We start from the raw sequence: 24,277 nt of genomic DNA on the forward strand, positions 1-24,277 counted from the left end.
TTCCTCTGACGTATGCGATGTGACGGGGCTAACTGGTAGATTAAACCATAGACATCCTATTATTAAACTCTTACCGAAGCCGGTCGGAAGCAAGACGAAAACGTCCTTCCTTTCAATAAATACCTCCAGGGCTGCTCTTTGCTCCGTTTTCAATGAGAACTTCCCGTTGAATGCTTTCAATACAGCATTCGTGAATGAAGCGCTTCCGGTATAGATTCTGTAAATAATCTATGGCTTCCGGTCGCAGTTCTACTACGTCAGTGCCTTGAACACGCCTCTACCCAGGGCCGTTGGAGATGCTCAAAGTTGATTGGTTCCCGATTTTTTTGGGAGCTTGGAAGAGCTGTAGATAGCTTGCCTGGCCAGACTAAGCTCGCAACAGGCCCTCATGTTGCGTCACGCTTAGGATGGGCGGGCCCAGGCTAGTAGTAATCCATATTATGCCAAGATCCGCTTAACTAAGTAAAGAGAAACGACATCCATCATTACTTTACTTTAAGACATGAAGTGTCTTTTTTTTTTTTTTTTTTGATTAATAAAAATAAAGAAGGCGGCACGGTGGTGTAGTGGTTAGCACTGTCGCCTCACAGCAAGAAGGTCCTGGGTTCGAGCCCCGTGGCCGGCGAGGGCCTTTCTGTGTGGAGTTTGCATGTTCTCCCCGTGTCCGCGTGGGTTTCCCCCACAGTCCAAAGACATGCAGGTTAGGTTAACTGGTGACTCTAAATTGACCGTAGGTGTGAATGTGAGTGTGAATGGTTGTCTGTGTCTATGTGTCAGCCCTGTGATGGCCTGGCGACTTGTCCAGGGTGTACCCCGCCTTTCGCCCGTAGTCAGCTGGGATAGGCTCCAGCTTGCCTGCGACCCTGTAGAAGGATAAAGCGGCTAGAGATAATGAGATGAGATGAATGAAAAATAAAGAAAAAAATCCACTGAATTAGGTGTGTCCAAACTTTTGACTGATAGTGTGTATCTTTAAATGTTCCCTTTTATTTTGCCCTTAATTGTATCTGGCAGTGATTCTTCTTGGAGTTTTGGTTTAGCACTCAAATACCGCTGCATTTTCTTGTTGTCTAGCAGTGTTGGGAAAGCTAACTGGAAAAGCTAAATGGTGCTTTACTACACTGAAGCTACTCCCCAGAGAAATGTAGGAAGCTAAGCTAGGCTAGCATAGCAAAAATAATTTACTACGTCAGATGCAACTTTTTTTTTTTTTTTGTAAAACCAACTTCATGCCAAGTCAGTGCTATCTCAGTGATTTTAATATAAGTCTGTCAAACAGATACGCAGGTAAAACATGTTTATGTTTAGGTGCTGTGTATTTAACAGTTAAGTACCGTATATAGTAACAGCCAATTTTTTTGTTTATTTTTATTGTTAAAATAAAGTGACCTGCAACTCTGCCTTTATAAAGGCTTGACCAGTATTTCAGTTGTTTGGATGATGCATGGTTTTGCAGGTTTCTTGAAAAAGACGAATTATGCGTATAAAGCAGCTCATTTAAAATTGCATTTATAAATGTTGATATTTTTATAGTATAAGCAAACATACAATCAGATGCTAGGGAATGCTGAGCCCGTATAGAACGTAAGGAAGAGACAGTATTTATATTTACTCCTGTTTGAGAGTTTAGTGGTATAACGGTTTATAATGTTGATAGGGTCTAATATGAAGAAATATGTTATTTACCAACTGGGAGGTCCGTATGGTGAAATACCGTGACCAAGGTCTTGAAAGTACTGACTGAGGCCCACTGGGCCGAGATCAGTACTGAAGGTCGAGGTCACGGTATTTCACCTTACAGACCGACCTTAAGCTGGTAAATAATATATATATTTTTTTCTTTACCAAATTATAACAGAAAACGAGAGCGCCCGAAAGGGAAAACCGAGCCGAGCCGCCCTTTTGAATCCTCATTCACGGCTGTAATGCAAATTGCTTCCTCCTCGGTATACAAGTGCACTTCCATGGCAGGAAAAAAAAAAAAACTACGTTTTTCCGTCTATGTAGTCCCCTATTTATACAAAATTGAGTCATTCAGGATTCAGCCATGTTTTTGCTCGGCATTAGCAACAGTTACAGGTTTTTAGCTTTCTCCTGAAATGTTTTACTTTATTTCTTCTTCCTCAGGGTAGTAAAACTCGCTTTCGCTGTGACGACTGTCGTTATCGCTATCCATGCTGTAAAATTAATGCTATTCTCCTGAGAAATGCTGGCAAAAATTTATAAGATTTTTGATAATCTTATAAATAAATCTTATTTAAAAAAATAAATGTTGACAAAAAATGCTACCATGTTTGTTGTGAATGAGTGAGTTGCCAGAGGTCCGTAACCGGGGTCCGTATCATAGAATACAGACCCGCTCGCCAGCCAATCAGAGCGCAGGATTTGATGGAAACCGGACCGCGAAAAAAATAGGGTTATTTAAAAAGACCTTGTTTTAATAGTATGTAATACTGTGTAACTAACACTATTGCTGTCTAATTTTCAGGATTTGTAGCGCCTTAAAATCATCAATAACCGTTTTCATATGCAGTCTTTGTGTTTGTGTTTATATGTCAGTTCCTGACATTGTGGAGACCCTTCTGCCATTGCTCAGCACAGACCGCACCAGACGACAGGTGGTGGTCCAGATGGTATCTCTGGGTTTGGTGGACAGTGTAAAGGACTTGAAGAAAGAAAGGTATTTGGGCTTTGACTAGCTTATTCTGACCGAAGAAAAGTTTTGCAGAAATTATGACAGAATGATGCATTATGTGACAGACATGAAAGAAGGGGTGTTCACACAGCACGTGTTTGCATCGATGCTGCACCAATGTATTTTGTTGCGATATATCTTACACCGGTGTAAATTTTGTGGAGTGTTCACACGTCACAAACCTGCTTACTAGAGAGAAGCGTGTTAGCACCGGTGCAGCCCCACTTGCGTTCACACGGCAGTTTTTGCGACCGTGCTATACGATAGCAATAATGCGGAAATGAAATATGCACATGCGTGAAAATGTACTTCCTTTTCCCGGTTGTCATGGCATCACCAAGTGCCGGGAAAACAACGTGGATGAAGACACCAGTGTTGCCAGATACTGCTGACGTTTTCCAGCCCAAAATATGTTCAAATCCGCCAAAATGTACTTAAAACCGCCCAATCTGGCAACACTGGAAGACACGCAGTTCTGTTGTTGCTGATATTCGCCATTTTGGAAGCGCAAAATACCAGGATGCAAATTATGCAATGCCCGTATGTAATCAACTCTCCTCACGCGTAGCGAGTCTACCCCTGTAGCGTTCAGACGTCCCATTTTATATCGGTGCTGCCCCGCAAACTAGCATTTACTCCGGAGTAAATTTCTTAAACCACCTCCCGAGCAGGCTTAGATTTGTACCGGTTTAAGCAGCTTTCAGAGGCTACACCGGTATAACTTTGTACCGTGTGAACACTCTACCGGGGCAGCCCCGGTGCTACACCGGAGTAAAAATTGCCGTGTGAACACCCCTATAGTAACCGCAAACATGGCTGCATCTTTACCAGGTTCAGTTCTAACATTGCAGTAAGGTTGGTTTGATACTATTTTGACTAAAAACACACCTATTTTGCACAACCTGTTCAAGATGGGACTCTGAGGCCCAATCCCAATTCTAATTTCTTCCCCTTCCCCTTCCCCTTGGCCCTTCCCCTTGAAACTGAGCTACAAGGGATAGGGCTTGAAATTCAACTCCTACGTATTGGGATAGCCCTTCAACGATCGCATACGTCATCGCGTACCTCCGTCAGCGTTTACGTTAGCAAAACGCGACCAAATGCATAATTGGCTGCGACCAGCCGCTACAGTCAGAGCCAGAAATCTCTGCTGGCAGGGTGTGATTTGTTAACTAACACCACTGAATGGGATATCTTTGGCGCTTCGTGCACCACATCCGACAGAATGAGGTGTCAGAACACTCATGTAAACAATAAAAGCGAGAATAACAGAACAAAATGTACGCAGTCAAGCAACCGAAAACAATACTCACTCCCAAAGCTTTTTAGCAGCAGCTTGGATTTCAGAAATCGCTGCTCATTCTCAGCTCGAAAGCGAATCAAGCGGCGTGTTTCCTCTGGATAACAACTTAAAACACGTAAATAATGGAGAAAATACATTTATGACAATCTTTCGCCGCGGGAACCGCCATCTTTCTGAAATCCGCATGAAATCTCGCTGAAATCCGCATGGCATTGTGGGAAATCACTCAAACCCCTTCGTTCGGAGTCAGCTCCAGGAAAATCTCCGTTTGGAGGGGTACAGAAGCCCTACCCCTTCCCCTACCCCTCCGCGTTAACTGGGATTGGGATACCCCTACCCCTTCACGTGAACGCGCAAAATGGAGGGGAAGGGCCAAGGGGTTGGTCCAAGGGGTGAAATGGGATTCGGCCTTACTCCTTTATTCTGCCTTGCATTCTCTATAAAGCGTCCGAAGGGGGTGGGAGGTCTGTGTTGTTCCACCTCTGAGCCGGAACGATCGGTAGGAACAGAGCCGGAATCGACGCTTCTGTAAAAGGGACAGCCAGCATTGCTGGACAGGGGTGTTGCGTTTTCGATATTGACATTCTTCTTTCTAAGACTGAATGAATTCAAACGTCTACAGCATCTAAGATCCGCGTGCCTTTCTTTCCTCGAATCGCTTCCTACTTCTCTTCACTTTCTCCTCCAACGTAATTCTGATTGCACAAACATGTTTTTATATATTAAGCTATTACTTCCCTTAAACGTGAATTATTTAAAGATAGTCATTACATGTTGCAGATCATGCTCCGCAACTTTGCTTCGTGTTTGATGTATAAATGTGCACAGCTAACAAAATCACCTCAACACTCAGTTCAGCTGCCATTGTTTTGAAAGCAATGCCAATATGCTCGGGGTGTTCATATTTCCGACATGTAGATACCATCACCCCAGAGGCCAACACTCCGTTGTGACCCGTCACACCTCTGGGTGTGGAACGCCGGCTCACGGTGTAAAACGCACGCTGGCACAGCTTCATGCTGGCTTTATTTCATTCAGTGTAAACAGCCGAAGACGGAATATCGAGGTGTCGTCGTTTTTACACTAATCAATATTCCTGCGTAAGAAGGGTTACAGAAGGTCACTTGCTCAGGAATTGTTACTTTTCAGACTTCAGAAACTACAGACAGTGCAGATTTTTTACTGGATGAAGGGGAAAAAAATAATTGATATTCGCTTAAAATATAGCTTGTCTTTAGATGAAACTGTATTTTGATGGAATTCTGATGTTTATTTTATCATATTCATTTTGTAGGGTTGAAACAGTATGTAGACAACTTTGTCCTTTTGTTTTTCCTCAGCTCATTGCTGCTCATACTGTACAAGTGTCATGTTTTGAAGTACAGTTCGTAAATTTAATTAATGCACTCAATGAACTGATTAGCCAGTCTTCTTCAAAATAGAGTTGATCGCATTGACATTGTGTTTTCACTGAAGATAATTTATTAAAATGATGACTTTGTGCTTGGTTGGCCTTTATAAACTATTTTCGCTCCTTCTGTCTTTTCTAAAGAAAAGGTACTCGTATTGTGCTCTGGACGGAGGAACAGGAACAGGAGCTGCAGATGCTCTTTGAGGAATACAAAGACTCTGATGGCAAGTCATGAACTTCTTTTTACTGTTCCCCCTGAGCTAAATCATTTGACACGGATTAGGCAGTAGATTAGTTTTCAAATTAAATTTAGTGTTGCACTGGAGGTCCAAGGCTAATGTTGCTAACAGATAAAGGAGAGATTTTAGGGACCAGTTTAGTATTGTTTATATGACCGCATTACTAAATCATCCTCAGGCCTCATTTGTTTGTTTGTTTGTTTGTTTGTTTTTAGTTCAATGTTTCAGACTTGATTTGTGGTTTCTGACACTGGCATACTGCTATCTGTAAAACTATAAAACATTCTTTAACAAAAGAATGTTAAGAGTTAAACATTTGAACCTGGAATCAGTGTATTTTGTTAGCCTAAGCAGATATGCAGAACCTTTATTTTTAAATACATTTCTGAGTGGATCGTATCTCCATCCTTGACTCTTGTATGCTGCATAAATGGGAATTTAAAAAGATACATCTTTGAGAGTTAAAATCGACCGCAAAGTTGGCATTCGAGCTGCGCCGCTGAGCCAGCCAGCCCTGAGTGTGTGACGTCACAGCGGTAACCGGTTTTAAGGCCGGGGCCTTTTACAGCTATAGACCAAAGTCATATAAATAAAAATTTATGGTGAAAGTAAGAAATACTGTTTCCAACTTGCTCAACTAAGACTGATTTGACTTCTTTGATTGTGGGTTGACTCTCATTAAAACAGGATAGGGGTTATAACTTGCGCACCTCGTTTGGTCCCCCCCACTTATAGGGAGGAAAAAACGTCCATGCTGTCTTTCTTTGCATAAGGCAAACCTCACGGAAAAATCAAAAGACTAATTACCATTCGGTTTATTGAGGTGCACAGCAGTGTATACATAGTTGCAACAACTCACATAAAACAAAGACTGATATTCGGTTGGTTGAGCTGCGCAGACTGCACAGGTTGCGAGCTCGAGCTTGGTTGCTATGGTAACCCACAAGAAGTTTGACAGGCATATCGGGGTTGGGGTTGGTTTGCTGGCAGCTTTGTCCCCCCCAGTTTTTTGTCCCCCCCCAGTTCAAAAAACGTATCTGCGCCCCTGCGCATGACATCAATGCGAGGGACGCTTCGGGCTGTGAAGGTTCTGAATCTTCTCAATGGAAGGACGCAGAGGTTAGGGAGCTGATTTCCATTTGGGTGGATGCAGCTATTCAAGCTAGATTGGATGGGTCATACCGCAACCGGGCGGTTTTACTTCCGTAAACACTGGCCATGCTCACTGCGTGTGACGTCGTCGTATCCTGTAATGCGCATGCGGAACACTTTTAGGTCGCTTTTCGTTCATACTGAGGATCACATACAAGTCGCATATATTTGTTAATGTGAACGACCTCACAAAAAAATCGGATTTCACAAAAAAATCGGAATTGAGCATTAAGCCTTGCAGTGTGAACGTAGCATTAGTGCATGTAAACCCTATCAAGCCACGCAGTCCAGCTACTTACTTCAGCACTGCCCCTTCCGGAAGTGACAAGTGACGAGACCACAAGCGGGTAACACAACAGCCTCGGTCGAAAAAAAAAAAAAAACAGCCTCGGTCGGCATGACACTTCACCTTAGCCGCCCACTTTATTAGGAACACTTCTGTTCGTACATACAAACTACAAACACTCTTCTTAGAGGTTATTTTATTTTTAAAAGGGACAGTGCACAAATTAAACATTATCCTTGTGGTAAGGACAGATGTCTGTACCAGGTTATAGCAGTACATGCTAATTTCCGCCTGTAGTCCCTTTGTTTATACTCTTGAATAGCTCTTCTTCATGACGACAACCGGAAGTGTACCAACACGATGGGGCGTGTAGCGCCACCTGTGGCTCGGGTGCACAATGCACCTCATAACAATAGCTCGATTTAAACACTGTGCATGTAGGATTGGATTTCTCTGGCACCCCTGCTGGGACCCTTTGCTCGATTACTGACAGTAGCTCGATTTGGATGTGCATGTAAACGTAGTGAATGTTGAGAATATATGAGCCAAAGTTGAAACCACGACAAAAAAGGAAAATATGTCTACATCACACAGGGTGGGTTACAGGCAAAGCTTATTCTATAAACAAGTTAGTTGCATGGTGAGGCAAAACTTAGCTTATTCTAAAACTTATACAAACAATTGTTAATGTAAAACAGTAATCAACAGCGTGTGTTAAACGAACAGAGAACAAGAACAAAGGAAATTTTTAAATGTAACTAAAAATTAATAGAACAAGAAATGCAAACAATAAGATATCAATGTGAACGAACAATAAAGATATAATAATGTTAGCAAAATATGAATAATCTTATTTTCATTAATTTCACCTTAAAATGCACCAGAATGCACGAATATGAATTAAAAAATCAAAATTTTCCAGGGGAGGGCCCCCGGACCCCCCTCTTTGTGCAAGCACCTGCAGTGCTTGCAGCAGCTGCCTGCGGCAGCCGTGGTTCGGGTACCGTGCGCATTCGGGCCACCACATTTTCCATTTGGGCCAGTAACTTTTCAATTCCACTGGCCCAGTGGGCCACCAGTGGTAAATGCTTAATGTCTAGGCCTGCATGTACATGCATGCATGCATGCATTTTCACTGATAAAACGTAAAAGGCGAATTAAATAATCAGATGAACTGAGACAATCACATTCTGAAGCAAATTAAATCATCTTATACCGGTAACTTAAACACACAAAACAAGTTACATGTATTAATCTAAATGCAGGTAAACAGCATGGTGTTGTGTTTTTTTTTTTTTTTAATCTCCAAATGAGTCGCATCTTACCCATCTGCGTTCTCGCTTCTTGAAGGCCAATCTTGTGGCCGATTTGTTGTGAAACAATCTGACTTTCAGTTGTTCGTTCACTTCTCCGTTCATTCGCTTCTTGCACGTAAGGGCGAGATGGCAGCAATATCTCATCTCATTATCTCTAGCCGCTTTATCCTTCTACAGGGTCGCAGGCAAGCTGGAGCCTATCCCAGCTGACTACGGGTGAAAGGCGGGGTACACCCTGGACAAGTCGCCAGGTCATCACAGGGCTGACACATAGCCACAGACAACCATTCACACTCACATTCACAACTACGGTCAATTTAGAGTCACCAGTCAACCTAACCTGCATGTCTTTGGACTGTGGGGGAAACCAGAGCACCCGGAGGAAACCCACGCGGACACGGGGAGAACATGCAAACTCCGCACAGAAAGGCCCTCGCTGGCCACGGGGCTCGAACCCGGACCTTCTTGCTGTGAGGAGACAGCGCTAACCACTACACCACCGTGCTGCCTGGCAGCAATATCCAGTGGAGAAATCAGACGGCTGCTCTACTCATTCTCCATTTTCTCCATACTGAGTATTCGGCTCAGGCAATTACTAAAACCCAGGACGGGACGTCACCGGTTTTAGCAACAACCGCGGGGAGGTCACTGCCCGAGCGATATGATGTCCCGTTCCGTCCTGGGTTTTAGCAACAACCCTTGGCTCACACTCCGGGAGGACTGGTGCAACTGAACTTACTTTCCTTTTTTAAAAATAAATAAATACTTTTCCTTTTCTTGTAGTTTTATTTAACTGTTGGTACTGCACCCTCTTTCAATACGGGCTTATAGCCAACGCTCCTCAACAGATCAGAGATCTCGTACGAGTCCTCAGTAAAATGTGCAGAGCAGAGGAGAGACCACTTCGTGGCTGCCCAATGTGCTTGTGAACTTCTCGCAAAACGCGTCCAAATCTTTGCAATTTGAACATTCTTGGGCCATGAATGCAGCGTAAATCCACCTTCTGTCATGTTCCTGCATCCGCCAGCAACACATCTACGTGGCATGGTGATCAATCAGCTCAAAATGGAGGATCAGAGTTGCTCTGTGTTTTTAGTATAGCGGAAATGGCGATGAGTCCGATAGACTTCCTGCTGTGACATCAAGGTCGTTCACTCAGACCGCTACCTATATGAATCACTTTAATCATAAAAATGACTATAGACCCTTTTCAGTCACGTGACCTTCGTAAACGCGACCACCATTTTGGACATGTAGCGGACTTCGGCTCGAATTGGTTTGAATGCGAGGAAGGCGACAAACGGAGAACATACAAGAAAAAGGAGCGAGATGCAGAAAACACCTTCGCTATCCAGCGACGTAGGGCATTTGCAGGGCGAGCAGAGGGAGAAACAACAACAGTAACGACACATTAGCAACGCCGTACAGAAATAACGGTTTATGGCACAGAACCTTTTGGTTCTCGCTCATCTAGCTGCTACAATGACTGCTTAGACTGCAACAATAATACCTAACACACATTTAAGTATCCGTCGTAAAGACGTGAAACTCATTGAGTGACGAGTGTGTTCATTGATAAGCTAACACAATCTAAAAGTAGACATACCATCACACTGCCCTGGCGCTGTGTACAGTTTACCTTCTATGGTTTGTGCACTCACTATTTGCCATTACTTTCTCCAACCGTTGTTACAGATTACAGGGAACGGCCTGGATTTAAGAGACAAATACATGTTCCTCTTGTTTTGAGCACTTATTTGTAGGCAGTGCTTTAATTTGTAAAGTGGGAGGTCCCGGAGCGCAGAGGATGAGCGGCTCCGGTGCGGAAAAAAAGAGGGGGGGGAGGGGGCGCGGCGCTGCGCTTCTGGGCATGTTTTGTAATAACACTGCAAATTAAGTTCATCTGCAGATATTTTGTGGATGTCGTTTCATGAGAGAAATCACCAACAAGACAGATATCAAAATCAGACATTAACACTAAATAAACTTGCATTTTTTTATTTAATTATTTGGTTTTTTTTTTTTTTTTTGTTACATAGTCAAAAGAGGTGTCGGATCACCGAATCCAGTGTAAATAGCTGCCGGAGCCAACGCCCGAGGTTCCGGAGCGCGCTCTGGCTTGCTCCCCCTCAAATTAAGCGCTGTTTGTAGGACACTGCCTCTGATCTGTCCTACAGTCTACCAACAGCAAAGGAACACAACGCTAGCTAATGTCGTTAGCTAATAGCTACTACAGAAGAACAAAGAGGTTACAATGGGTTATTTTAGCCTATTTGGTTACACACTCGCCGCCACAGAATGTTAACAGCAATGTAATGCCTTTTCTGGCTAATTTTATTCGTCTTACCTCCAACAAAGTGGTCACTACACAAGCGTTGGTATGCCGCTATCCATCTTCTCCGTCGGTCAGCATCTACCGGGATCCGATAAAATGATAACCCTTGCCTTGTTTGTTGATGGTTACTACATCCAGGTGCACAACAATATAGTGGCATGATGGAAGTCTTGCTGAAAATAAACACTTTCTTTGCTGCCGTTCCTCAATGCTGGTTGTGGTAAACTACTGGTAGTACACGTCCAAAATGGCGGCCGCGTTTGTCGTGACGTCATGTGAAAAGAGTCCATATTAGGTTTATTGTTAACGCTTAAATCTATTCCTGTGCCATTCTTGAGGCCTCAGGGCATTTATAAACAAAAAGTGAGGCCATGGTTCTGCGTATCTGCTTTAACTTGTGATGAGTGTTAAGATTTACATATGCTGTTTGCATTATTCTAAACTATAAGCTCTGCTTACTTTTTAGCGACATTAACCTTGTAGTTCCAGTGAAAAAATGAAGAAATATACTTCCAACACAAGCATGGCTTTGGTAATAAAATGAACCATTGGGGAGCCATTGAATTAAAGGCAAACTTGTCAGTTTTGACCAAACTATGCAATTTTGGTAGCTTACAAATGACTTGCTGTGAGTGAGTGAATGAATTACTGTGGGGTTTTTTTGTAGATGTTCTGGGAAATATACTGAAGCGTCTGACGGCTAAACGCTCCCGAGCACGAGTCGTGGATAAAATCATCAGCATGGGCCTGGTTTCTGAGCGCAAAGATCTGTATAAGAAACGACGACGCAGTGCTGCTGGGAAAAGCCAGGGAATGGTCGACTCCAAACTGAATTATTTTTATATTGATTCATATTTTTCTCTATTCACCTGCATTCTTGACCTTTTGGAAAAGTTCTTTGTCAGTTTACCATATTCTTATCGTTATGACAGAATGAGGAAGATTTTTTTGCCGACCTGAGTGGAGAACCCAGAGATGATATGATTCACGGGGATGAGGAAGTACTGGAGGAAGATGATGATGATGATGATGATGATGGAGTAGAAGAAGTAATTAGAGCTGTCCAAGAAAAGAAAGTGAACAGGCGAGAGAGTGTTGTGGAAAAAAACATCATTGTGGGATCTGTGGCTCAGCGCTTACGGGGAGAAGGTGAATACAGATCTTGAGGAAAACGACTGTTTTTGTAATTTGGTAGATTTATTTGTCATGATGGTTTGATTTACATTTTTTTTTTTTAAATGTCAACAGGCATGTCAGGGCCGATCTTGTGGCTTCAGAACTGCCTCAACAGAGCAGCAGATGATCGGGAAGAAGATGGTAATTATAAATTAAGATGTAAATAGTACATCGGTCAGTAAAGTTTAAGTGTTTGTCAAATGGAGTTTGAAGGGACGAACAGCACCGTTGTAGAAGATTTAGATTTTGCTCTAAGAACACAAAAAACATGACAAGCAGAAAGGCTGCAGTGTAGTCAAACACATGGGTATTTTTTTTTTTAATTATGTCTTTCATTTTTGTCAGACAAATCTAGATGCAGTACAATGTGATATTTTACGTGTGGATTTTGTAATGTTGTTTAATACTTTTAGTGGAACATTTACTCCATACATGAAGCCTTGAGTCGTTATCAACATAATACTGTTTGCAGGTGTTTCTTACCCGACGGCACTGGTTCCTCTGACAGAGGAGAACGAAGATGCTATGGAAAACAAAACATTTCAAAGGCTTCTTCGCAAAGTTGGCATCCGTGCACCAGCGGATGAACAGGTTAAACAATTTTAATCAGGATTTGACTGTTGGTTCCAGGTGCAAAACACCCGAGAAAGGTTGAAGTTTACTAGCAGTCTTGTTGCTTCTCTGTTTTTGAGAATCTCGTCAGTGAAAACCCCGTTTTCAGCAACACGATTTATTTATTTATTTGTTTGTCCTGTATAAGTCTTTGGAAAGATACTTTATACATTTAAGGCAAATTCTAGTCTCCTCCGAAAGTATTGGAACAAGGCCGATTTTTATTTTGTTTTTGCTATGTGTTGAAGATGTTTGGTAAGGAGATCCAAAGATGAATATTAGACAATAGATCAGAATTTTAAGCTTTCATTTCCTGATCTCAGACACCTTGAAAAATTGTGACTGGCCGGTGTTTATTGTTTCCCTGTTAGACTGATCGATGTGATCAAAAATAGTAATTCTCAGTCACTCCTGTTGGGATCATGTCTACTCTCATGGCTGCTGGCCATGCTCTTGCGGGTTACTGTGTAGTCAGATATCTGTAACGGTTAAAAGTTGGCGTGGTGGTGATCGACACATTCAAGTTGCTGTATAACATATATAAATTTCCAGCCAATTCCAATCCAACACTATTGCAGGATTGTCAGGGTGAGTAACAGCAGCTTAGGACCATTGTGTTTTTGAGGTACACTACCGTTCAAAAGTTTGGGGTCACCCAGACAATTTTGTGTTTTCCATGAAAAGTCACACTTTTATTTCCCACCATAAGTTATAAAATGAATAGAAAATATAGTCAAGACATTTTTCTGGCCATTTTGAGCATTTAATCGACCCCACAAATGTGATGCTCCAGAAACTCAATCTGCTCAAAGGAAGGTCAGTTTTATAGCTTCTCTAAAGACCTCAACTGTTTTCAACTGCGCTAACATGATTGTACAAGGGTTTTCTAATCATCCATTAGCCTTCTGAGGCAATGAGCAAACACATTGTACCATTAGAACACTGGAGTGAGAGTTGCTGGAAATGGGCCTCTATACACCTATGGAGATATTGCACCAAAAACCACACATTTGCAGCTAGAATAGTCATTTACCACATTAGCAATGTATAGAGTGGATTTCTGATTAGTTTAAAGTGATCTTCATTGAAAAGAACAGTGCTTTTCTTTCAAAAATAAGGACATTTCAAAGTGACCCCAAACTTTTGAACAGTAGTGTATATCGCATATGCAAGTTGTAGTGAGAATTAGCATGGCTATGGTTCTGCTGTAGATGACTAAATATCATTCTTGGAACACAATTTGTTGAATTAAATTAGTGTACGGTCACTAACTGTTCTATAATATAGCATTCCCCCCCCCCCCCCCCCCCTTTTGTCCCAGGTGCAAATGTATGATGATTTTTGTTTGGCCTGTAATACTAAACAAACAATGATTGTCTTTGTCTCTCTCTGACTCTTTGCTACTGTTATTTTTGTAGATTGTCTTTATTAGCTTAGTTCAACTATTGTTGTAAACTGTGCTGAAATTTCCTGTTCTGAATATTATGTTGTTTACATACCGTACCAGCTATTTTCATGACTGCAAATGCCCTGTGCCCTTGAATGTCCAGGAGTCTTTCTGGAGGATCCCTGAAACTATGAGCATCTATCAGCTTCGGTCAGTTGCGGCGTCTCTCGATCAGGCAGAGGAAAGCGAGGTCGTAGTTCAAGAAGAAACCGAGGCAGGGATGACGGTGAACGCTGAATTGGCGCAGAACGATGATGAAGGCCATGACTCCCAGGAGCTCAGAGCTCAGGCACTCCGAGCCCTGTTGCTGGCTCGCCAAAGGAAGCGCTGCTCTGAAGACACAAAAAGTCAGTCATGATAGGCTTTTTAAATTATTTTAGTTTAATTATTATTATTTTGTATTTATTTTTATTACGATCATGAAAGTGGTGGTATTATTATTGAGGCTTAGCATGGATTTTAATAGAATCTTGCCTACTTGGTGTTTAATTTAATAAGCTGTGTATTTCTTTGCTTTTCAGACGATTCTTCTGATGTGGAGGACACTTCTTCTCAAAGCGTAGCAGAAAAGTACGTCCTCTTGTATCACTGAAAAATATGCTGTCGATTTTCAGCAGTTTTAATAAAGGTCTCCAGAAAAGCCTGTTTTTATTTTAAACAAGTGATTAAGTTTAATTAACAATTATTCCACAAAATCGAGTCGTATATGAGCTGATAGCCGACGAGGCTGATAGCCATGTATGACGAGATTGAGTGAAATAATTGCTTCGTTATATCCACATTCACTGGATTTTGAGAAAGGGAGCGTTTTTTAATTTTTTAATTTGGTAAATAAAAACTTTTATACAAAACGTCTGACAAAATCATTTAGGTGGACTGCTTAAAAACCTGTTGATGGCGACACAAATTGATTGATTTTAGTGTTGTGGGCTTTTGGGGGGGGTAGAAAGTCCCGTCTGCTGTCATGCCGAAGTATAGAATAGCTTTAGACATTTAATTCTTCCTTGGACATTTCAGTTGTGTAATTTTCAAACTTCTTTGAGCTTTTGAACCAGTCTTAAAAAAAAATTCAACAAATTTTAATGCTTAAAGATTTAGAATGTAAACAAACTGGCAAAATGACAGTAGCAATTTGTGAAAAATGCTAAAATAATTCTTGGGGGAGGAAGAAAGATGCGTTCTGACCATTAAAAACTTTCATTCCATATTTTGTTCCTTTCTTTATTATTATTTTTTGGGGTCTTGTTTTCGAGTAGAGTTTTTATTTCGTCCTCAGTTGGTTCAGCAACACGCTCCGCCATTTTGTTTTTCTCTACTCACCAGGGTTTTTTCTAGAAAAATTTAGTATGAGGGCGCTCACCATGGCGAGGGAGCGAGGGGGAGGGGAGATGGTGCCGGTTGTCCCCCCCCGCCGTGCAAAGCCTTTGAAAAATGCTCCAATGGGACATTCTGAGGCTATCTGAGAGGGAAATTGTAACAAATTGTCTGTCAACATTGAAAAAGAAAGAAGTAATCTTCTTCTGCCCTGGACAGTCTTTGGCTTTCTTCCGCTTCGTGCCGCGGGATGACATCTTTAAATGCCCAAGTGTCAACAAAAACAACTCGCAAACTACTTCTGTCAAAAGCTCCCATGCCGGTGGGTGAAAGGTCATTCAGTCTCGAGAAATCTCGCTCTACAAGTCAGCTGACCTTGTATGTAACCCATGTCAAATCTCGCGAGAGCAGCCGCGACAAGTAAACAACTAAACAACATGGCGTCTCAGTCTGGAAACCGCCAATTCGGATTGTTTTTGCACCGTCTGGCGGTGTATCTACTATGATTGGAATATTTTTGGAGCAATTATAACGTATTTGATGATCAGACACATTGTCACGTAGTGTTGCTGGGATGTTTTCACAGAGTCGGTAAGGGGGCGCACGCCGAGAGCAAGAGGGCGCAACGCCCCTGTTCCCCCGTTTAGACGAAAGCCTGACTCACGATATACGAGCTGTTAGTTTAGTAGTAGAGTCGTCAATCAGAGCGCACAATTGCTCATATCCAGTGAATGTGGATAGAATAATAGACCCCTTGTGCATGACGTCACACATCATGATAATTTCACCTGGGGGTCAAACAGACAGTCTTTTGTTTAAGCAGGGCTTAATCTGTCTTCATTATGGCTCGTTTTTGCACTGTTTTTGGTTGTTCAAATAGACAAATGGATAAAAGGTATTACCGTCTCCCCGTTATCAAGAAAAACGTGAACAAAAAGAAGCAAATGCTTCAAGAACAACGAAGAAATGAGTGGTTGAAGAGAATACAATGAGAGAAGCTAAGCCTGAAGTCTGAAAACACACACAGCCTGAACTTTACAACAGCTGCATGTATGTGAAATGGAAATAAATCGACTAAGGCAGGAAAAACTATTCTGGATAAAATTGTTACTGTCCGTTACACACTTATCAACCTGTGTGACTCAGATGTAACTTTTGAATAGAGAATAAATGAAGAGGGAACTGAACATTAACTGTTTATTGAAATTATTATTATTACAAGGGTGATTTATAGTTACTATATGACTATAGCTCCAACTGGAATGTGCTGATTTGTTAGCGTTTGTAGTTATTGTACCATCCACTATTAGATCAAATTAAAATAATCTTAGAATATTGTTTGAAAGTCTAGAGCAAGATCGTTTATTTTACAAATAACACTTCAGATATTGTTTTAACAATAATAAGTATCAATGTATAAATGATGAGTGCAAATAGCTCTGTAACTAGATGCCCTTGGGGTTGATGAGACACGGAGGGCAGGGAATACCGTCTAGCCCACAGTTCAGGTCGGAGTCCTTTGAGAGTAAAATGTTTTGGCTTTCGCAACATTCTGTTCCCAAAATCTGATGTCGGGGGAGTCTTTACAAAAAGAAGGTTTTCTTGCTTTTGTAGTGTTTTTATAATTTAACTGTTTTTCCATGTCGGGACTTTTCGGGGGAAAAAGAAGGTATATTCCAACATGTAGCTAATGCTAGGCCACAAATCTGCACCGTCACTCCAATCGTTTTGAGGAATTTAGTACGGATCATAACCACTAATAAACTCTAATTTCCACGTATATCTATCCTTCGCTTCTTTCTGACGAAGATTATCCAAGTAATCCGGTAGTAGAGCTTTTTCAGCTGGAGTTTTCTTCCGACAACAGCAACGGACGTCGGACATCTTTGCTTGGCTTCAGTATGTGAACAGTATGGAAACACAGTTCGCTTGTCCCCTAGGTATAGGGTAGCAACGGTTGCTAACATTAAATGTGGCATCAGTGCAAGGGGTCTATAAGCAATGTATACAGTTAGAATGCTTTACTAAAATCAAAGTTACAGGAAATGGAAAATCACCATCCACTTTAGGAACACCTGTAAACCTACACATCCATGCAGTTACCTAATCAGCCAATCATGTGGCAGCAGCACAAGGATAATAATAATGCAGATGGGGGCTGCACGGTGGTGTAGTGGTTAGCGCTGTCGCCTCACAGCAAGAAGGTCCGGGTTCGAGCCCCGTGGTTGGCGAGGGCCTTTCTGTGTGGAGTTTGCATGTTCTCCCCGTGTCCGCGTGGGTTTCCTCCGGGTGTTCCGGTTTCCCCCACAGTCCAAAGACATGCAGGTTAGGCTAACCGGTGACTCTAAATTGACCGTAGGTGTGAATGTGAGTGTGAATGGTTGTCTGTGTCAGCCCTGTGATGACCTGGCGACTTGTCCAGGGTGTACCCCGCCTTTCGCCCGTAGTCAGCTGGGATAGGCTCCAGCTTGCCTGCGACCCTGTAGAACAGGATAAAGCGGCTAGAGATAATGAGATGAGATAATGCAGATGGGTGAAAATCCTAGATCGGCAGTTTGAGATATTCAAAACAGCCTTTCTGGTGCCAATATCCACGCCACAATCAAAGTCACAATTTTTCTTCATTCTGATGTTTGATGTGAACATTAACTGGAGCTCTTGATTGGCTGATTAGAGAACAGCATGAATGTTCAGATGTTCCACATAGTGAGTGTAAATCATACCATATGTTTAACCATCCAGAAAATGACAAGCTAGTCATGTATAATGCACTCAACTTGTGCTGTCATATTTAGCATTAAGGACAATGCCTGTTTTGCACATACCAGGACAAATCGGATTTGTGTGTCTGCAGTGCAAATTGACCAAATCTGATTTGTTTTGCTGTACACTCACAGGGCATGTCCATGTATTTTATCATTGTAACAGCCCAGATATCTGTGCAATAAGTAATGCAGAGAAGGCAGTTGATATCTGGTTTTATAGCTACGTGTATTTTTTTTTTGCCATGAATTGTTTTGCCTGTTCTTGGGTCAAAATATTTTCACCAGACAAGAGTGATAAAAATAAAATGGTTTATAACAACTAGTCAAGCTGGAAAGTCTGCAGACCCCTTTCACCTTCTCCACATTTTATTACGTTACAGACTTATTCTACAATAGATTGAGTTCTTTTTTTTTTTTTTGTCACAAAATTCTACACAAAATGGCCCATAATAACACCGTAAAAGACTTTCGCCGAAGCCAGTCCTTTGTTCTCTTGGCTGTGTGCTTTGGGCTATTGTCATGTTAGAAGGTAAACCTTTGCTCCAGTCTGAGGTTCAGAGCGCTCTGGTGCAGGATTTCTTCAAGGATCTCTGTGTACTTTGCTGCATTCATCGTTACGGTACCTCTATCAGGACTAGTCGCCCCATTCCCACTGCTGAAAACATCCCCACATCATGATGCTGCCACCGCCATGCTTCACTGTAGGGATGGCATTAGCCAGGTGATGAGCGATGCCTGGTTTCCTCCAGACATGACGCTTGGTATTCAGGCCAAAAAGTTCAATTTTGGTTTCATCAGACCAGAGAATCTTGTTTTTCATGGTTTGAGAGTCCTCTAGGTGCCTTTTTGCAAACTCCAAGCAGGCTGTCCTGTGCCTTTTACTAAGGAGTGGCTTCCGTCTGGTCACTCTACAATAAAGGCCTGATTTGTGGAGTGCTGCCTGGATGGTTGATCTTCTGAAAGGTTCTCCTATCTTCACAAGGATACGCTGAAGCTCTGTCAGAGTGACCCTCGGGTTCCTGCTCACCTCCCTGGCCAAGGCCCGTCTTCCCCGATCACTCGGTTTGGCCGGGTGGCCAGGTCTAGGAAGATTCTTGGTGGTTCCAGACGTCTTCCATTTACGAATAATGGTGGCCACTGTACTTTTTGGGAATTGTAAAGCTGCAGCAATTTTTCTCTACCCTTCTCCAGATCTATGCCTTAACACGATCCTGTTTCTGAGGTCTGCAGATAATTTCTTGGACCCCATGGCTTGGAGTTTGCTCTGACATGCACTGTCAACTGTGGGACCTTATATAGGCAGGTGTTGGCAATCCCCAATCATCTCATCTCATTATCTCTAGCCGCTTTATCCTGTTCTACAGGGTCACAGGCAAGCTGGAGCCTATCCCAGCTGACTACGGGCGAAAGGCAGGGTACACCCTGGACAAGTCGCCAGGTCATCACAGGGCTGACACATAGACAACCATTCACACTCACATTCACACCTACGGTCAATTTAGAGTCACCAGTTAACCTAACCTGCATGTCTTTGGACTGTGGGGGAAACCGGAGCACCCGGAGGAAACCCACGCGGACACGGGGAGAACATGCAAACTCCGCACAGAAAGACCCTCGCCGGCCACGGGGCTCGAACCCGCACCTTCTTGCTGTGAGGCGACAGTGCTAACCACTACACCACCTTGCTGCCATCCCTAATCATGTCCAATCAATTGAATTACCACAGGTGGACTCCAATTAAGTTGTAGAAACATCTCAAGCAGTATCAGTGGAAACAAAATGCACCTCAGCTCACTTGTGTGTCATATCAAAGGGTGTGCACACTTGCGTACATCCTGATATTTTGCATTTTGATTTTTAATAAATTAGCACAAATGCCTAAAAACCTGCTTTCACTTTATTATAGGCTATTTTGTGACAAAATGAACTCAAATCTATTGGAGAATAAGTCTGTAATGTAATAAAAACATGGAGAAGGTGAAAGGCGTGTGCAGACTTTCCGGTCAGTAGCTCATTGTTCCAGATCCTTTGATGAATTGCTGTCATGCTGGTCCTTGTTGGGACTTTTTTCTTGGTGTGTCCCCCCCCACAAGTATCTGACATCAGGGAGAGTCTAGGAATGATTAGAGGGGAGAAAAATAACATGTTCAGAACTCTGATTTGAAAAAATGCTCAATGATGTCATCTTGGCTCTGTACCCATCTGAATGATCTAGATCTGAATGACTTTCTGAATGATTGTCTTTTTTGCTTTTTTTGTAAGAAGTACATCACTTTTCCTCTTCATTTTGCAGAGCATAAAGTGTCATACCTCCACCATGCTGGGTTTTCTGCATTAGTTAACGTTACACATGTACCCTTCGTAATGCAACACATTGTCAATAACTTGAATAAATCAGGTTCCGAGTCAATTTTTACTCCTCGTTTAGGGGGGCTGCCCGCAGCAGGGGCCAAGCTTTTTGTCACCAGAGGTGGGTAGAGTCAGTAAAAACTGTACTCAAGTAAAAGTACTCATCAAAATGATGACTTGAGTATGACTCAAAAAATTTTTAATGACTTCAAATAGTGACCGACTTCATATGATTTTATTACATCTATAATGCATTACATTCAAATGTATTAGGATATCAGTTATGCCCAAAATAATAATTTTAAGTGCTTCATCTAATAAACACAACATAAAACCTGCTCATTCAATTTTAAAAAATACATGCATCTAATATTTACCAAGTAGCGTAACTTAAAGAGGAGAGAGAGCTGAGCAACACAGAGGTGTGTGTGTGCGCGCGCTGAATAAAATACCTGGAAGGTGCACACTTTTATTTTCATTCGCTTTTGCTTTTCTGTGCTCACAAGCCTGCCTCCGGTCTCCTCATTTTCCCTTCGAAATCCACAAGTGTTACACATCTCGTCCCATTTTTCTTAACGTAAATATTTTGAAACCAATATCAAACTCGGAACACTGTTTAATGTCTTAGTTTAACACATTTCTCGTCTTTATTTATGTTTGCCAATTTGTGTGTTCAAACACTGCATAAAGCAGTCGATGCTGAAGGTGTGTGAGAAAAATAATTTAATGAATAGACCCCTTCGCATGTTTGTAAACAAACCGACCGTTGCCAGGATGCGCACGCAGCCTGGACTCAGAAACAATGGAGCTGCCCAGAGACCGGCATTATGAGCTGTCAGATTATGCAAAACAATTGTCGTTACAAGATCGAGAATGCTACATAAATAAGTTAACTCTAACAAGTGGACATCGCCTACCGGATCCGTATTTAATTAAAGAGTGGACGGACGATGTTAGTAAGTTCCCTGGTATACAATGGCCAGATATATACTCGTACCTTATTGACAAGACTTCAGTGTACACCCACGAAAAACTTCGTGCCTACAAGTCTTTAGACACATATGATTATGTGCGGGCATGTACAACTTGATTAACAATGGGACATTCATATTCATTTTGTTTTAATCAAATTATGCCAGTGATGTGATGGCAATGTGGCTTTAGCTACAACAGCAAATACCAACACTAAACAGCAATTTGCAGGAGGTAACGGCATGAAAGGAATGATAGTGTAAAGAGTGCAGCTAAGAGAAATCAGAGCTGCGTAAAAAGCGAGAGGCAGAGAGCAGAAATGAAACTGAACGGGGCGGGAGCTAGGTTAGAGCAGTCAACGTAAGTTGGCATTTAGAGTGAGGGCACACAATTTTACCTTTCCATCCTTGCTTTAAACTTGTGATTTTCGGCATACACAAATAATGATGGCACAAAATCTGGACTGCTTGAGTCAAGCGAGACCTCTCCTACAAACAAAATTGCATGCAAAGCTAAGTTAACATGCTAACAATATTCATTACATTGTGTAACTATGACGCAGCTAATCAGACAAACGTTACCAAAGTATTTTGCTCCATCAATAAACGAAGACTAGAAAGAATAAAAAAGAAAGATTTAATAAATAGCCTGATCTTACCTGTGATGAAATGGGCGCTGCAAACCCGCGCATTTTTGATAGTGCTTTCATCCCAGTCTACATGTTTGATGGCTTGTAGCCATAGACGTCGGCAATTTTTTTGGAATGGGTGAGATCCTGCTGGAATTCTGTACATTTTAACCCCATCACTGCTACGATTCTGACACCCGACAACACAACAACTAGGCATTTGAGTCTTTTTTTTTTTTTTGGGTCCAGGCTGCGCGCGCAATTTCCGCTTTCGTATGAATGACGTTTACTGCGAAGGGGTCTATAGAAATATAAGTAGTGAAGTGTAGTCTAATGTAATGGAGTATAAGGTTTTTTTTTTTTTTTTTTTTTAAATCATAAATGTACTCGAGTAAGAGTGAAAGTATTGTTAGAACTACTCCTCGAAGTACAGTTTGATGGAAAAGGGATGCAACAGAGTCAACGTAATGCCTTGCTCTTCACTGGGGCACTGAACCTCCTCACCCACAAGTTTAAATAGTGAAGTATGCCTTGTATTTGTTGATGCACTCTGTCTGATTTGTTGGTGGATATTCAAATTTATTTGGCATTTTGTTTGGGTTTTGTGTGAAGCTCATCCTCCTAGTCTTGAATTAAACAAATTGTGATATTCGTTAGCTTTGCTTTTTGCGTACTTTGTTCCAGTCTGGATAACAAGCCCTTTTTGTGTTCTAGTGCTGCTGCTGTTGAAGGGAAAACCTCAGGGAAAAGGAGGCATGTGTTGGACAGTGACGAGGATGAAGACGGTACTGTAAAATATATTTCAGAATCCAATACACTGACTTTCCATTAGCTTTCAAACTATGAAATAAATTCTTGCTTTTGCACTTGCATTTATTATTAATTTTATTTATTTATTTTTTTTAAACTAACATGGGCGCAGAAAGTTTACGCAACACAGTAAGACCACAAAAAGGCCATTTGCAGAGCTTTTTCCTTTAGCAGGTAGCCACTGCTTGGATGTACCTGCTCCTATCACAGTCCAGTTCTGATGTACCATAAGAATCTGGTTATGGTTGCTTAAGCACACAGTCAGGCCTATAAGTATTTGGACAGACACGGTTTTCGTGATTTTTGTTTGTACACCACCACAACGGTTTGAAATGAAGCAATCAGTGTGATTTTTGAAGTGTAGAATTTCAGCTTGAATTCAAGGTGTGCAGCAAATATATTCCCTGAACCATTGACCATGTATTAACTATTTATTGCATTAATCGGGGCAGCCATGGCCTGAAGGTTCGAAGCAGCCTTGGGCCCAAAGGGTCACTGGTTTAATTCCTGGGACTGTCAGGAAAAAATGTGAGGGGAGTTGAGTTGAATGAATAGCACTTTCTCCTCCTTCTGTATTATACCTGAAGTGCCCTTGAGCAAGGCACCTAACTGCTCCCCGGGCACTGTACAGTGGTGCTTGAAAGTTTTGTGAACCCTTTAGAATTTTCTATATTTCTGCATAAATATGACCTAAAACATCAGATTTTCACACAAATCCTAAAAGTAGATAAAGAGAACCCGGTTAAACAAATGAGACAAAAATATTATACTTGGTCATTTATTTATTGAGGGAAATTATCCAATATTACATATCTGTGAGTGACAAAAGTATGTGAACCTCTAGGATTAGCAGTTAATTTGAAGGTGAAATTAGAGTCAGGTGTTTTCAATCAGTGGGATGACAATCAGGTGTGAGTGGGCACCCTGTTTTATTTAAAGAACAGGGATCTATCAAAGTCTGATCTTCACAACACACGTTTATGGAAGTGTATCATGGTACAAACAAAGGAGATTTCTGAGGACCTCAGAAAAAGTATTGTTGATGCTCATCAGGCTGGAAAAGGTTACAAAACCATCTCTAAAGAGTTTGGACTCCACCAATCCACAGTCAGACAGATTGTGTCCAAATGGAGGAAATTCCAGACCATTGTTACCCTCCCCAGGAGTGGTCGACCAACAAAGATCACTCCAAGAGCAAGACGTGTAATAGTCGGCGAGGTCACAAAGGACCCCAGGGTAATTTCTAAGCAACCGAAGGCCTCTCTCACATTGGCTAATGTTAATGTTCATGAGTCCACCATCAGGAGAACACTGAACAATAACAGTGTGCATGGCAGGGTTGCAAGGAGAAAGTCACTGCTCTCCAAAAAGAACATTGCTGCTTGTCTGCAGTTTGCTAAAGATCACATGGACAAGCTAAAAGGCTATTGGAAAAATGTTTTGTGGACGGATGAGACCAAAATAGAA

The 24,277-nt window shown here is 41.9% G+C and overlaps 1 protein-coding gene across 1 annotated transcript in view; it reads left to right on the forward strand.

Moving 5' to 3' along the window:
* The window catches only part of timeless (timeless circadian clock), a 105,624-nt gene that overhangs the window by 73,900 nt on the left and 7,447 nt on the right, over positions 1–24,277 (forward strand). Inside the window, exons 21-29 of the mRNA XM_060910727.1 lie at positions 2,560–2,680; positions 5,551–5,633; positions 11,405–11,553; positions 11,670–11,886; positions 11,986–12,054; positions 12,386–12,504; positions 14,076–14,319; positions 14,494–14,542; positions 22,715–22,785. Of these exons, the coding sequence (XP_060766710.1) occupies positions 2,560–2,680; positions 5,551–5,633; positions 11,405–11,553; positions 11,670–11,886; positions 11,986–12,054; positions 12,386–12,504; positions 14,076–14,319; positions 14,494–14,542; positions 22,715–22,785 (1,122 nt within the window). The remainder of the gene's footprint in view (positions 1–2,559; positions 2,681–5,550; positions 5,634–11,404; positions 11,554–11,669; positions 11,887–11,985; positions 12,055–12,385; positions 12,505–14,075; positions 14,320–14,493; positions 14,543–22,714; positions 22,786–24,277) is intronic.

Source organism: Neoarius graeffei, chromosome 26 (genome assembly GCF_027579695.1).
Source record: "Neoarius graeffei isolate fNeoGra1 chromosome 26, fNeoGra1.pri, whole genome shotgun sequence".
NCBI classification, from domain to species: domain Eukaryota; kingdom Metazoa; phylum Chordata; class Actinopteri; order Siluriformes; family Ariidae; genus Neoarius; species Neoarius graeffei.